The 13,867-nt window shown below is 40.6% G+C and overlaps 1 protein-coding gene across 1 annotated transcript; it reads right to left on the bottom strand.

The window, feature by feature from the left end:
* Positions 1-2,679: 2,679 nt before the first annotated feature.
* On the bottom strand, positions 2,680-12,741 carry bco2l (beta-carotene 15, 15-dioxygenase 2, like). The gene is made up of 12 exons (XM_050052162.1): positions 12,595-12,741; positions 10,352-10,529; positions 9,685-9,896; positions 9,092-9,207; positions 8,851-8,953; positions 8,600-8,740; positions 6,252-6,412; positions 5,651-5,821; positions 4,398-4,535; positions 3,429-3,611; positions 3,150-3,260; positions 2,680-2,960 (listed from the first exon to the last, which is right to left on the bottom strand). The coding sequence occupies exons 1-12, from the start codon at positions 12,626-12,628 to the stop codon at positions 2,844-2,846; spliced, it is 1,665 nt and encodes a 554-aa protein (XP_049908119.1). The 5' UTR covers positions 12,629-12,741; the 3' UTR covers positions 2,680-2,843.
* Positions 12,742-13,867: the final 1,126 nt, after the last annotated feature.

Below are 13,867 nucleotides of genomic sequence, written 5' to 3'. Positions count from 1 at the left end.
TTCCTCATCTATATGCTCCGGCTCAAACAGGTATGGCTCTGGATCTGTGTCCGCTACAAGAAACTCGCGTTCAAAGTCGTCCATTGCAGCTACTGTAGTCCGGAGATATTGCTAGGCTAAATAAACAGCTGTCGTCCATTGCAGCTACTGTAGTCCGGAGATATTGCTAGGCTAAATAAACAGCTGAGCTTGTTTACAGGCTACGCTGTCAGTCAGTGTGCGGGCTGGAGATTGAGCAGAGAGGGGAGGGGGGTCCCCACTCAGTATGGTAAACGAGTATGTGTGTATGAAGTGTGTCTGTTACACTAGAAGAGTCAGAGTTTGGGACAGAGTCTTTTACTCCCTGGAGTGTTACCGGAGTTTCTGGAGTGCTCAAATAAACTGGCCTTTTTCCCGAACGCTCCTCTGGTCTCCTGCTCGTGAGGGATTCATTACAATATCGTAACATGGCTTAGATTTCTAAATAAATATTCACCTCGTCGCTAGATAGACCTACTCCTGAAAAACTCGTGCGCAAGGCTTTTTGTCCCTACGAGACCACCGTCATTTACCCGACGGGAGGGGTGAGCGAGTGAGCCCTGCAATCTAGAATTTGACCACTGATGTCACTGTTTTCAACCCATTTTACACACTGGCCCTTTAAATGCGCAATTGAGTTTGGTTTTAGAAGCCAGTCAATCTCCCACTGATCCCTATGTTAAAATGTCCAGCTTTATAGTAGAATTATGTTTACAGCCTGGTACAAAAACGGTTTTGGTTTTTATAGCTAATTTCCCTGTTTATGACAACTCTACCAGAGGTAAATTTTTATATTACTCACCCGTTTACATTTTATTGAGGCTTTACATTATTTAAGACCTTAAAAATTAAGGCTGGGCCACAGAGTGTCCTCGGCTTCTCAGTCAGCTCAACCCCTCGCTCAATCAAGATGGCCAAAATGCTAAACTCAAGGCTTTAAAATGGGAGTACAAACCGATAGGTGACGTCAAGCTTGCTATGGCCGTTGCCCTTACTGTCTATGGAAGGTGCAGGAGTCTAGTATGTTTTTAGACCACTTGAATTACAAAATGCCCAACGTTTGGGATGTCTGCCCAGTGACGCCAAAATTAAACTGTCGACAAAAGCTTTAACTATCTACAACAACACATTGAACGGACCATTGATCCCCATGCTTAATGTCTCACCCAATAATGCTTTAAATTAAAAGGGTGTTGGGCAGCATTGATAAGGTTTTGCTTCCTCTCGCAGATTTGCAAAAACAAAATTTAGATTGAGATTTATCTGAGGGCAAAGGTCGCTGTATCTCTCTTTCCTGGTCATGCTTATTGGAGAGAGTACTAATGAACCTGAGCATACAGTACACACACACTCACACACACACACACACACACACACACACTGAGGTTAAGCATGACTGATTAGATTAGGAATTATGGGTTAATTAATGTGTATCTAGGGAGACCTGTACAGCATGCTTATTAGGAGACAAAGCCCGAGTTGAGCGGGGAACATGACAAAAACACAAGTGTTTTAATTCACTGTATTAAATTAATTACAATAAACTGAATTACAAACAGCACACTATGGCTCTGTACCCTCCTGTTCAATTCAGCTGAGCGTAATAAGAGAACCTACAGATGAAACTTCAGCCTGCGTGTACTGTACAGTCGTGAATTATTCACAGGTAGCTTGCAAAATATCTTTAAAACTTAAAACCCACTGTAACTCTTGACTGAAAGACTATTTTGAAATATTAAAAAAGGCAAGAAAAAAATATGGGTCATAATATATTTGAACCCTCTCAGCTTTCACAAACAGCCATTAGAGCATGTATCAGGTGCGGAGCCCGAAGTCAGTTCAAATCAATCTGTTCAAATCAATGTGAGAGGGAAAGCAGCCGATGAAATAAGCATCAGTAAAGTCAATTGTGGAGACGATGGAGTGACAAGTGCAGCTGTAGGCTACTTCACATTCAGGGTAGGTTCTGTGTGTTTTATTCTGTTGTGTTTCGGCCCACAGTTTAATACAATGAAAGAACAAGCAGCTCTAGTCGTACACAAGGTCCTACATGTCAGTGTTTGTGTGTGTGTCAACTTTGTTTTGGGTTGTTTTGAGCGTATAAACAGCACTACGTTTCTGATGTGACCTCTGCTAGACTCTCTGGAGGCTATCGACCAGTTATATCCATTTGTTTTCCAGCCATTTCAGACGTTGTCCATTTCTATCACATTACTTTGACAGAAATTGAATTTCCTCTGATGCATTTTTATGTATCCTAAGTGCTGCTCTGTTCTCACTGGGAGTATAGCGTTTCCAGTGGTGTGAGGATGCAAAAACACTTTGGGTTTAAACAGAAAAAAAGGGGGAAATGGATTTTTATTTCAATGTCTGTATTGACTTTCATATTTTGCTTTGTTTTTTTAAAACGTTTTCCACGTAAAGTATTTCGAGTAAGCACCATCCGCATGGGACTCTGGCCATAGTCTAAAGGCTGCTTCAAAATCTTACATGAGCACATAAGAACACTTAGAGGACAAACTTATCAGTGCGCTGATGCCATGCTGGGCTTTCTGTCTTGTTAGTCTCCAAAAGATTGCCATCTTTCTGACTGTAATGGCAGCACACAGTGAGGACATGCACCTATTCCTATCAAAGAGGCACAAACAAATACCATGAGTCTGCAGTTTTCCCCCAAGCAGCTCTTATTTCTTTTATTCTTTCTTTTACAGTTCAGGAATTTTACAGGCAGAGACATCAACAGAGATATTCTGTTCTGTGGATAAAGTGGCTGGTTGCTGGTTCAATTTTAGCAATTTGCCACAGAGCTGCAAACAGTGGCACATCTAGCCCATCTCATTAAACACGCCATGGGTACCGTATGGGATATTGACAGGGACCTCTGCTCTTCCAAGCTCAGTGAAGGTCTTGGCATCCAGAACGAGCAGGAAAGTACTTTTCTCCTGGAAACAGAAGACGTTAAAAACAGAAGGAGGTCACATATTTCTCACAGTACAGTGTCAAAGTATGCTGTTACAATCTGATGTCGATATAAGTCAAAGTAATGTAGTCACCACTCATGTGAACAATGTCTGCCGCTGCTCTGGATTTTTTTTGTTGTTGTTGTTTTTTTGTATTACTGGTTAACTTACTTTTCTGGGTGTGATGATGACTGACAAGACCACTCCATCATCTTCCTCAGTTGCTGTCGGCGACGCAACAAAGACAGGCTCAGACGGGTACAAGCCGGGATAACGCCACACCTAGACAGGGAAGATTACATAAACATCCCTTTCACTGGGAGCCGTTTCATGTTATAAAACCAACTCCCAACCTCCTGCCCTCAGTGATAGAGAGGCGGCAGTGGAAATAACTTTGATGTGAACAGTTAACAATGAGGTCTCCCTAAGTAGTCTTTGATTGATAGAGACCTTAAGCTCCTTGGTGTGGACGTCCATTTTGAGCAGGGAGTCACTGAAGACGTGTCCAAAGCCACAGGAGTAGAAGTAGCGGTAAGGTCTGCCATTGCACCGGTCATAGTTGATTTGAGGGAACTCGAGGCCACCGTACTGCAGCAGTTCATCGTCGTGAAGTTCCTCGTGGGTCATGTAAACCTGGAGGGTCACAGGGGAAAGTGAGGATTTTACTTTCAGTGCAACTTCTACATTTTAGCCCCAAAAAAGTGCCCAGTTAATGCACACCAACAGAGCTGATTTACTGTACACTGTTGAGGGCTGGAATCAATACTGCATTATTCCCTAAAAACACGTAAATGGATATGTGCACAAGATCCCAGGCATTCATTTCTAACTTGAGTTAAGAATGAATCAATTTCTTTTAATTTTTACTTTGAAATATATGTGCCATCAATTGCAATTACGAACCCATATTTTTTTTTGTTTGTCCTCAGTGACCGTGGTAGCCGGCAGCACTTTCACAGCTGTTTTTCAGCTGTTACATGAACATAGCACCACTCTGTCTGAGAACTGAGGACTGTGTCACTTAGGTAGTCATGACAACTGAAACATCACATTTTCTTTCAATGTTTCATCTTTATTCTGCCATAAGAAAATGTTGGATAGTGTAAGTGTGTGTGTGTGGTAGCCGGGGGTGGGGGTTGCACAAGCTGTTAAATGGCAATTGTTCAGCCACATTGTGGACTCTCATTTTGACATCATTTTATCTGCCGTAAGTCATGAAATTACAATCTTGCAGAAAGCACCTTCAGTGTTTCATCATGCTGGATAATTGCATAGAGTGTGTGGGAGTGAATCGGCTGTATTCATCATGATTATAGGCCTAAATTTTTCCTTGATTCTAGGAAAACCAGGTCGATGTACAGTTAAACATATTACTTTGTCTACAGAGTGACCGCGTGGCACTCCGTGTTTAAAACCTACCTCATTTGGGTTTGTCCTCTTTGCCGTGGCTTTATAGTTATGCAGAGTGACAAGGTTTTGGTCCAAAGGAGTTTGTTCGTCCACAGTCAGGGGTAGGACATATCTCCTTGGGAGGTTTCTGCACAACGAGTTGTAAAACTGCCAAACAAAATCAGGCAGACATGAAGAGCTGTGAGTGGGGCTGCTTTGACTGAAAGGTGCAATGCAACCTCAGGGACAATCAGACCCAAGCAGACACAAAATACTGACACAAAATCATGTTGGCAGTAATATTGTTTGGAGGAATTTTTATATTATTTTTAGGTGAGTGTGTTTTGATTAAAGTAACACACTTCACCACATTTGGAAATTGCGGAGATTTCAAAAGCTTATTGCATCAGAAACTCTAATTTATGAGAGAGCAGAGGAAGTAAAAGGAAAAATAAGAGCACCTCAGATACAATTGAACTATAATGTAAACAAGAGCGAGACAGAGACAGATGGGTCTTACCTCTAAATCCTTGCTTATTCATGTTTTATATTTAATGTTTATGTTAAATTTATAATTTTATTATATTTTTGTTTTGTAGACATTGATTAAGGTAAATAAAAACTTGATGGATGAATTGATGTCAGTATTAAGTATGCAAACCAATATAGTGGCTTAGAAATGGTGAAAACAGAAAATCACTTTAGATGAGATCATTTAGTACCCGAGTCTTCAAAAGGGGGTTTGTGGCCCCTAAGTGGTCCTCAGAGTTACTGTAGACGGGCCGCCAAGTTATTGCTTCATAATTTAAGTTTGAATTTAAGGTTTTTTTTGTTTTGTTTTTTTTTCCCAAAAATTAAAATTTGTCTGAAAATGCACATTAATATGAATCCAGCATATTATTAGCAAAGATAAATCTATTGATTAAAAAAACAAACATAAAATTTACAGTACACAGCACTGATGATTTAACATGAAATCCTGTAACAGTTATTATTATGTTAATAACTTAGTATGTATGCACCATAAAAGGGCATGTTTATACATGGCACTTTACACTGCCCTATATGTTAATGAAGGCCCAATTCAATAGTTCAGTAAGTCAGTAGTAGGGGGTCCCTGCTCCGTCTGTCTTTCAGCTAAGGGATCCTTGAAGACCCCAGAACTCCAATCTGAGATCCTCACTGATGACATACTAATAAAGCACTGGTATGTCAGGCTTTGTGTGTGTGTGTGTGTGTGTGTGTGTGTTTGCATGATTCAGAGTCAAGCTGTATGCATTTACCTTGTCCATATCCTCTCCTGAGCCACTGCGGAGGTTCTCCAGTGTGAAGTCTCCAATGACCGCACCGTCGTCCCCACAGCACATGTCCATAACCAGGAACCCATTGTCTTCAAACGCATTGATTTGATGCAGTGCGAACATGGGTGCTGCACTGTACTTCACTTCACTCTCCTGTTGGACAGATCACAGCAAGCAATCAGGAAAATGTTAACAAAATAATAGTAGATTATAAAGGCTTGAACTAAACAAGAAAGAGCTTCTGTGTTGGTTTTAACACTTGAGGACAAGCGTCCTCCCTGGCACTGCTGTTATTGTGTTGTACCTTCACATTATGAAAGTTGGATATTGTATGCTTAATGGGTATGCTGTGTAATGAGATGAGAAAATTGAGAGTAACAATGTATGAGAAAATGCTACACCATCAGAGTGTGACTTCATCAAAATAAATAAGGAAAAAGCTCCGCCATGCGTGAAGAGATTAGCTTGCAGCTTTCCTTTTTTGTTCTGACTATTCAGCAGATGGGTGTGTGTTTCCTACCTCGCACTTTTTTTTTTTTTTTTGTATGAGCTAAGTCTGCTGCTGTGCAGTAAACTAACCCACCTTGCCAGTGTGCCTGTCGACCAAGTGGAAAATGGTGTCATACTGAGGCTCCCAGGACATGACTTTATGAAAGCTCCTTCCCATGATTCTGTACAGCATGAACTTCATCAGGTCCAGCTTGATTGGCTGCTCAATGAACACAATGTAGTTCTCTGACATGACTGGAGAGAGAGGGCACACACAAACACACCACTGACACATCTTATTCAGCATATTTTCATCATTTATATCTTAAATCACATTTTAATCTTGTATGGAAAAGACCTGCTGCAACAAAGGGGGGTGGTACATTTAAATTTGCTACAGACAGATGAGCGTAACTCAGCAGTGCAAAGCTGATCATGACAGAGTTCAGCATTTTCTTGTTGCTTCATTGATATACCTGATAACTTTTGTCATAAACACACACAAAATGGGTCAAAGCTCATTAGTGCAAGGTCTTGTGACCTGCCAACATGATTCAGTGTTCACCAAATTTGTTTAAAAAATGGTAGGGCATTTATGTTATGTATGTAACTGAAAATTAGCTCCCAAGTGGCCCCATGTTGTTTTAATTGGACCAGGAGTGGAGGGTTTGTACATAGGAGGCAATGGTACTCTTTTTCTGAATCCGTCTTATCCACTGCTACTCTGCTTTTGGCCTGTCAGTTTGCAAAGTAAATTGCCTTAGCACCAACCTCTGAGACAAAAATGTTGTGTTAGCAGATAAACACATGGAACGGGGGCTATACATAAATCCCCATCTACTGTAACTCTACTGACAGAAGTAATTACGTGGTGCCTTGTACAACCGTACAATGTTCCATCACTTGTGAGATTCCTTGGTGCCAGACAGTCTGGCAAAGCAAGGGTGGTCTGCCGGAAATATAGACAGAGATATAATCAGGAAACTAGTGCAGTACAACAACCAAAGAGAGCTACATTGTGTTAGATTGGGCAGAGCAACAAAGTCTTTCTGGTATTAGCTGATTGTCATCAGCTTAATGCTTCACTATCAGTGGTTTCTCCATCAACTGCTTGGCTATTCACTGACTAGTAATATCCAATCATATTTATACACATGTACTATGTGATCAATGTAATCTCACTCCTCTCTTTACTCCCCCTGAATCAACAACTAGTCAATAAATAATAAGTCCTCCCAGCAGGAATCCTTGCTACTTCTGGGATTCTTTAAGACCTCCCTTAAAGGGACAGTTCACCCAAAAAATCAAAAGAGTATATATTGTTCCTCTTACCTGCAGAGCTATTTATCAATCATTTTCTTTCTCCTGAACTAAAATTGTCCAACATATCACTGTGCAGAAGAAAGCGTGCATCTACTCATGGACAAGAGGCGTGTGTGACAGCATGAGATGTAAACATTAATGGCAACATCCTACGCAGAGCTGTAACTCTAGCTAGGTCAATGGTGCTACAGTAGGACAGCTAGCAGTAGATGTACACTTCCTTCTGCGTAGTGATACGGTTGGAGGGGGTAGTTTGTCAGAAACAAATAGTTCCTACATAGAACTGGTCACAACAAGGTCTGTGGATTAACTTGAGTAACCAGGTCATGATCTCTGGGAAGAGACATTGCTGTTGAGTTTTTCAACAGCAGGCGTTTTGGGCACCACAAGCCGGGTGCCATCTAATTCCGTTATATTGGAGAGAAGGCTGACATCTTCATGACCGATATCTCCAATACTAGGCAACTCACACCAAAACAATCTAGACTGATAAATAGCATTACATGTAAGAGAAAAAAAAATTTGATTTGGGGGTGCTCTGTCCCTTTAAACAGCAAACCCTATTCCACCCATTCTAGATGTGCAACCATTTGCTATAAGTTCCTATAGTGAGTGTCCCTGACTGAAATATAGCAGCACATATAACAGTAAAACTGATTTACATACAACAAAGCATCAAACTCTGTTACACAGACTGTGTGTATGTTAGTAACAGTGCTCTTGGAGTGAAGCCATGGAAACAACTAGCAGTAAAAAGTTGATCGTGTGTCTTTATAACACATTTAATATTTTTACGAGAGACACCGAGTGCAAGAGAAAGTGTGTACTTTTGTGTGTGAGTCAAAGGCAGACTTATAGACAGAGAGAGATAGTGAAGGCTGAACAGAAAGACAAAGGAGCCCTGATTGTCAAAAAGAAGCAGGGCGAGACTGGAATTCAAATTAGTAATTAATAAGAGCACGGAAGAACTGCGATGCTCTCTTTCACTGAAGAAGACTCACCCTGTCAGTGCGGGCGAAAAACAAAATCTCTCATAGAACTCATTAATTCCACCTCAGTATACATCCAGCATGCAGACAACTTAAAGAAGGTGTTTGTTATACTGTAGTTGCATCTCACCAAAGCTGTGATAATAGGAAGGTTTCCTGGGTTCACTTGCAGGGATGGAGCAGATCACTTTGGCTCCATTTAGGTTTGCAGAGTCCTCTGTTGCTGCTTTCTCCTCAGGAGGAGGCACACGGATGATGTTGTAAAAGAAACCTGAGGAGGCCCAAAAACAAACATGTACAGTATGTATTAATAAGGATAACATAAGGACATTTGCATAAATACAGACATACGGTGGGAAGCAAGGAGTGAAGGAAGATTACCGCCTCTTCCGTAGGAGTTTCCCATGTTGTATGTAGCTCCATCACGGTCATAGTGTGGGTGAGCTGTAGCTGAGTTTACAGCAATGTATTGAGTCCAGTCCACCTTAAATAGACGGCATCATTATCTTTGTTGTCCTCATCATCATTATCAACGGTCGCCCATCTTCCTCGTCTTTACCCTCTGACTGTTTATCAGCATCAGCATTCAAAAGGGACTTTTATATTCATTGCACTGACTCACCTTCTCCTTCGTCTCCAGGCTCTGTGGATCGACTCGTCTCATGTAGTTGGTTTCTGTGCTGACATAGTAGTCCCCCTTGTACTTGACAAAGTTCACGCTGGCGTTATCTGTGGTCTCTGTTCACACATGCAGGTGTCAGGAACATATTAAAAATATGACACTTCAGCTAAAGTCATCGTTCTGGCAGATAACACTGGAAAGTACTTTGACCATCTATTCCTTCCTGCTTAGTTTTTCAGAAGCTTTTCGTCACACACACACACACACATTGACTTGTGTTCACTTTACCTCAATAAAAAGACAATATAATGTTACACTAGCTTTCATCAGGCTGAGAAGTCAATAAACAACACAGCACATACAGTCAAGGCTGAGCACTAAAGAAAAAAGTAAAGAATAACAATATGTTTTTCTCTGACTATTTCTTTGACTTCTCATTTGCCTGTAGTAATCTGGCACAGCTGCCTTGTTACCTTCATGCAAAAATGAATGGAATAATTTAATAATGCATTTGGCACTGCTGGTGCTACATTACACCGCGCTCAAGTGGATTACCCACGGGAATATGCAATATGTAAAGAAGGCACACATACTGGGAATCTGAAAGCGTGAAAAGAAGCGTGCAAAGAAGTTCTTGCAGGGATCAGGCATGGCTAACGTCCCGAACTCTGACACCACGATGCGGTTCTTCTCCGAGTTGCTGACGTAGGAGTCACTGCGCAGGAATCGGCTACTGTAGGTGACATCACCCTGAGAGATGTGGAACCGGTGCATCATGGCCATGCCGTCAAACCAGTGGGTGTAACTGAGAGAGAAAAAGACAAGTAATTTGTCAGCAGGGTAATTGTGTAAGACAATTTTACAGAGACACGAGGACAAAAAAATTGAGAATTTGTCATGGGTAAAAGAAAAATAACCCTGAGTATTGCTCAGTATGTGACAGCTGAAACTACATGGTTTAAATACCACTGATGGCTTTTACAGATAAATCACTGAATATCTCCAAACTGCATATCAAAAGCAATCCTGTTAGAAATTCACAGATACAAGCCATTGAAAAGCTATTGTATACATGACTCGTATTGCTTCCTGTATTGCTCCACTGTTCCCAGTTGTGTTAATGTTTGTCACTACACTACTGCTATTATTGTTTTCATTCAAAAGACCAAGCTGTTGTGTTTGAAAGTCAAGCTAATAAAGCTCTGTAATTTGTTCTCTTTCAATTTAAATTGTTCCTTTTTCATAGTATTTCTCAAAGACCTGTCGTTTCCAAATTCAAACTTCCCGGGACCATTCCTCAGGAAGCTCCCGTTGATCCAGGTTGGGATGGTTCCCGTGATGGTGGTGGGAATGGGATCAGGGGTTTCCTCCACAGAACGCACCAGGGCGCCTATGCACTCCAGCCCCTTGGCCTGCGGACATCGCTGCCTGCTGGATACTATGGAGGAGAGGAGAGGAGAGGAGAGGAGAGGAGAGGAGAGGAGAGGAGAGGAGAGGAAATTGTATTGTATTTAGATACAATCACAATAGCACGCAGTACTTGAGCAGCAGCTGAACTCTTTGCCCCACAACACTGCACCTTCTCCACCTTGCTCTCTTGCTTTGTCTCCCTCTGTCTGTCTGTCTGTCTGTCACACACAAACACTCACACACAGGTCATATATCACTTGCATACATACACACTAGGCGTGGCACTGTGAACCACTGGACTTTGAACGAATGTGAAGAAGGAAATGGTGTACGTATGTACTGCATGTATCCCACAGGAAAACATTTGTTATTCACCCTTGCAGGACGGCACTGTCAGTGTGGCCTATTAACTAATGTCAACACTATCTTTAGAATCAAGCTGAATATAGTCTAATTTTGAGATTTCGTAAACAGTGTGTTGCCCTTTCACACCTCTGCGGCTGTATTTTAAGCCATTACCTCTCAAATCAAATAATCAAACAAGTGATTAGAGAATGTTTAGTGAGATAGTTAGCTCGATCATGAGAACCACATTATCCTTTCTGTGATAGAAGACATTACGTGCTGTAGCAGCTCCCGCTTGAATGTTCTCTCTTGGGTCATGCACTGTGAATGACACCTGCACTATCTACTGTCTTATCTGTTATCCAATAACCAATTCCCGTTCATTACCCCATATCTCTGCACATAATGGAGACTGTAAAATATATATGAGAGTAACGTGATTAAAAAAGCAAATCATTGCGGTTCAGTATGGAGCCCCATGCTGAGCTCAGGTTACAATATCAGACTTTGGGTTTTTCTTTCTGACGATGTGAATTGTTATTGCGACCAATCAGCAGAACCAGAATTTTGTTCATTCCCATGACACTACTACAGCAGACAATAAAAATGAGAATGTGCAATAGAGAGATAACCACTGTAGGCTTTCACAGTCTCTCACAATGTAGACTTTGTGAGTTTTGATTGTGATTACTGCAGCATTGCAAATGATGCCTGAATGTGTGCTGTCATTTTTGTAGGGCGGTATTTCATGTACTTTCTCATTGCTGCATTGAAAATCGTGTCTCTTGAAAACAAAACAGCGACACTGACGAGCCCAGAACTGTTGTGGATAATAGATTCAGGTATTGCCTTTTTTTTTGTGTCTATCTCCCATTTTTGAACCATCACAATTGCAACTGTAGTTTATTTGTAACAGCTATTACTCTAACGAATTGTTTTCCTCACGGCACCAACAGTATGTCAGTGTACAAATAAATGACCTTGTTGGGATTAGCTGTCATAATCATACGTCTTTTTTTTCTTTCTGTTCTTTTCATTTTTGCCGTGCAGAGACCTGTCAGACAGTTTTCCTCTTATAGCTAACAGCTGAGAGTGACTAAAAGCTTTTAATTAGACATTGTGCATATTCTTTCACCAGCTCTGATTCAACAGGAGACCTTGGAGCAGGAACAATAGAAAATGCCAACATGTCATATTGTAACGGCAGCTTGGATCTTGAAATGCAAGAAAATACCAGAATGACTAAACCACAGTTTTCACTTCTTTGTGTGTATGTGTTTCTGTTTGTAATTCTATAGGAAGGATTTTACATTACTATGCTGTGAATGTCTACACACTGATTTTTTGGGGTTAAAGTGAAAAGTTGATTTAGTTAGCCATGCCCTTTCCCCAAAATCAATGATAAGAAGAAAAAACTTGTGTTCAGCTCTTGTAGAGAGTGATCTGATTTGGTATTTATGTAGAAACAAGACTAGTGTGACTTCAGCCATACTTAAATATTAAATGGAATTATGTATTGTTATTATTATGTTACATATTATGTTATGTAACAGCATAACAAGTAAAATGTTCACCTCTTTTAAAAATCATGACCTGAACTATCCCCGGTGTCATTGGCAATTCATCTATCCCAAATACAACAAACCAAACATCTTTACTTTTGCTTCACGTTCATATTCTTAAATGAATTATGAATGAAATCAATCTGCCAGAATCTGGCTACACATCTGAAAGTGGTGTGTACTCACTGCTGTGTGTCTGGGTCTCTGTTGTCTCGGACATGGCTGGTCGTTCTGCAGATTTGATCAGAGCAGCGCAGAGGCTTTATACAAGCCCTGAGGAAAACCTTTGGACCTTTGGTTCCTTGCCAAGTTAAGGAATTGATCTCAGGCATGAAACAGAAGTATGGCGCAGTGTTGACTGTGTCATTAAAAACCAGTAATAAAAGTGACAAGAGAGGCACTGTTTGCTGCTTCATGAGCAGGCCACTGTTTACATAAGGTGACATAATACATAATGTATCATGTCAAGCTGTGCAATCAATAACCTGAATCATGAAGCAGCAGGCACTGAGGATTACACATTAGGGCAGATTTCTTGAGGATTGCAAAGAAATAACTACAATTGGTATTTTTTTCCCAATCTATTGTGGAAGAATTAGTTATTTGATTGAATCATTATGCCATACACAAAGGCCTATTATTGTTGCAGATTATTATATCTAATATTATTATTATTATTATTATTATCAAGAGTTTATTGCTGTTATTATCTACTGTAAACAAAGCTGTCTGATATTTAATTGTATATAGCAGTTAGTCCACATAGTCTGTGCACGTTAGCTGCTTCCATCTAATCTCACTATACACTGTCTACCTTCATGCAACCATTTAAGGCTGGTGTGTCTCACAGCTTTCAGGATTCCCCCACATTTTTGTCTCATTTTCACTTAAAATCCCCAATTTACTGTAAATATTACAACATGTAGCAGCAGGATCTCTATGCCAAAACTGCTGCAAAGCCGTTAAGCCAGATCCAGTAGCATTATTTTAGGTTGAGTGATCAAAGAAAACACAACAACATGCTTCACCACTGTTAAAATAAGCATACATATAAATAAAGGTAATGAGGATATTCCTCAAAGACCACTCCGTGTTAATTGGCCACGCAGTACTCTGTCCAATTCTGATAAGCACTGTTTTCAAGTTTTGTGACCATGCATGCTTCCTCACACACCAAGCAACCCTGAAGGCAGGTGTGTCAGATGTGAAACAGTTTTGGTGGTCCCAAAACCAAATTACTGTGGATAGCTCTTCATATGTGTGTATGTGTGTGTGTAAGTGTAGGACATATGAACGCAGAAGAACAACACTCATAGGGAAACACCGTCACTTTTTGTATACAAAAAGTAAAATATCAACTGCATACAAGAAAGATATAAGATAAGATAAAGATATAGGTCTCTATTATCTATCAGGCTAAGTGTTTAATAATATGCCGAATCTGGTGGAGGGAATTACA

This window comes from Epinephelus moara, chromosome 8, assembly GCF_006386435.1.
Source record: "Epinephelus moara isolate mb chromosome 8, YSFRI_EMoa_1.0, whole genome shotgun sequence".
Classification (NCBI taxonomy): Eukaryota; Metazoa; Chordata; class Actinopteri; order Perciformes; family Serranidae; genus Epinephelus; species Epinephelus moara.
This window is presented reverse-complemented; position numbering and strand designations above follow the sequence as displayed.

Coding starts and splice junctions, on each gene's coding strand:
- bco2l (XM_050052162.1), bottom strand. CDS start 12,628: ATGTCCGAGACAACAGAGACCCAGACACACAGCA. Junction 9,897..10,351: donor TTTGAATTTGGAAACGACAG/GTCTTTGAGAAA, acceptor TTTCTCTCTCAG/TTACACCCACTGGTTTGACG. Junction 6,413..8,599: donor TTCCTATTATCACAGCTTTG/GTGAGATGCAAC, acceptor CTCTCTCTCCAG/TCATGTCAGAGAACTACATT.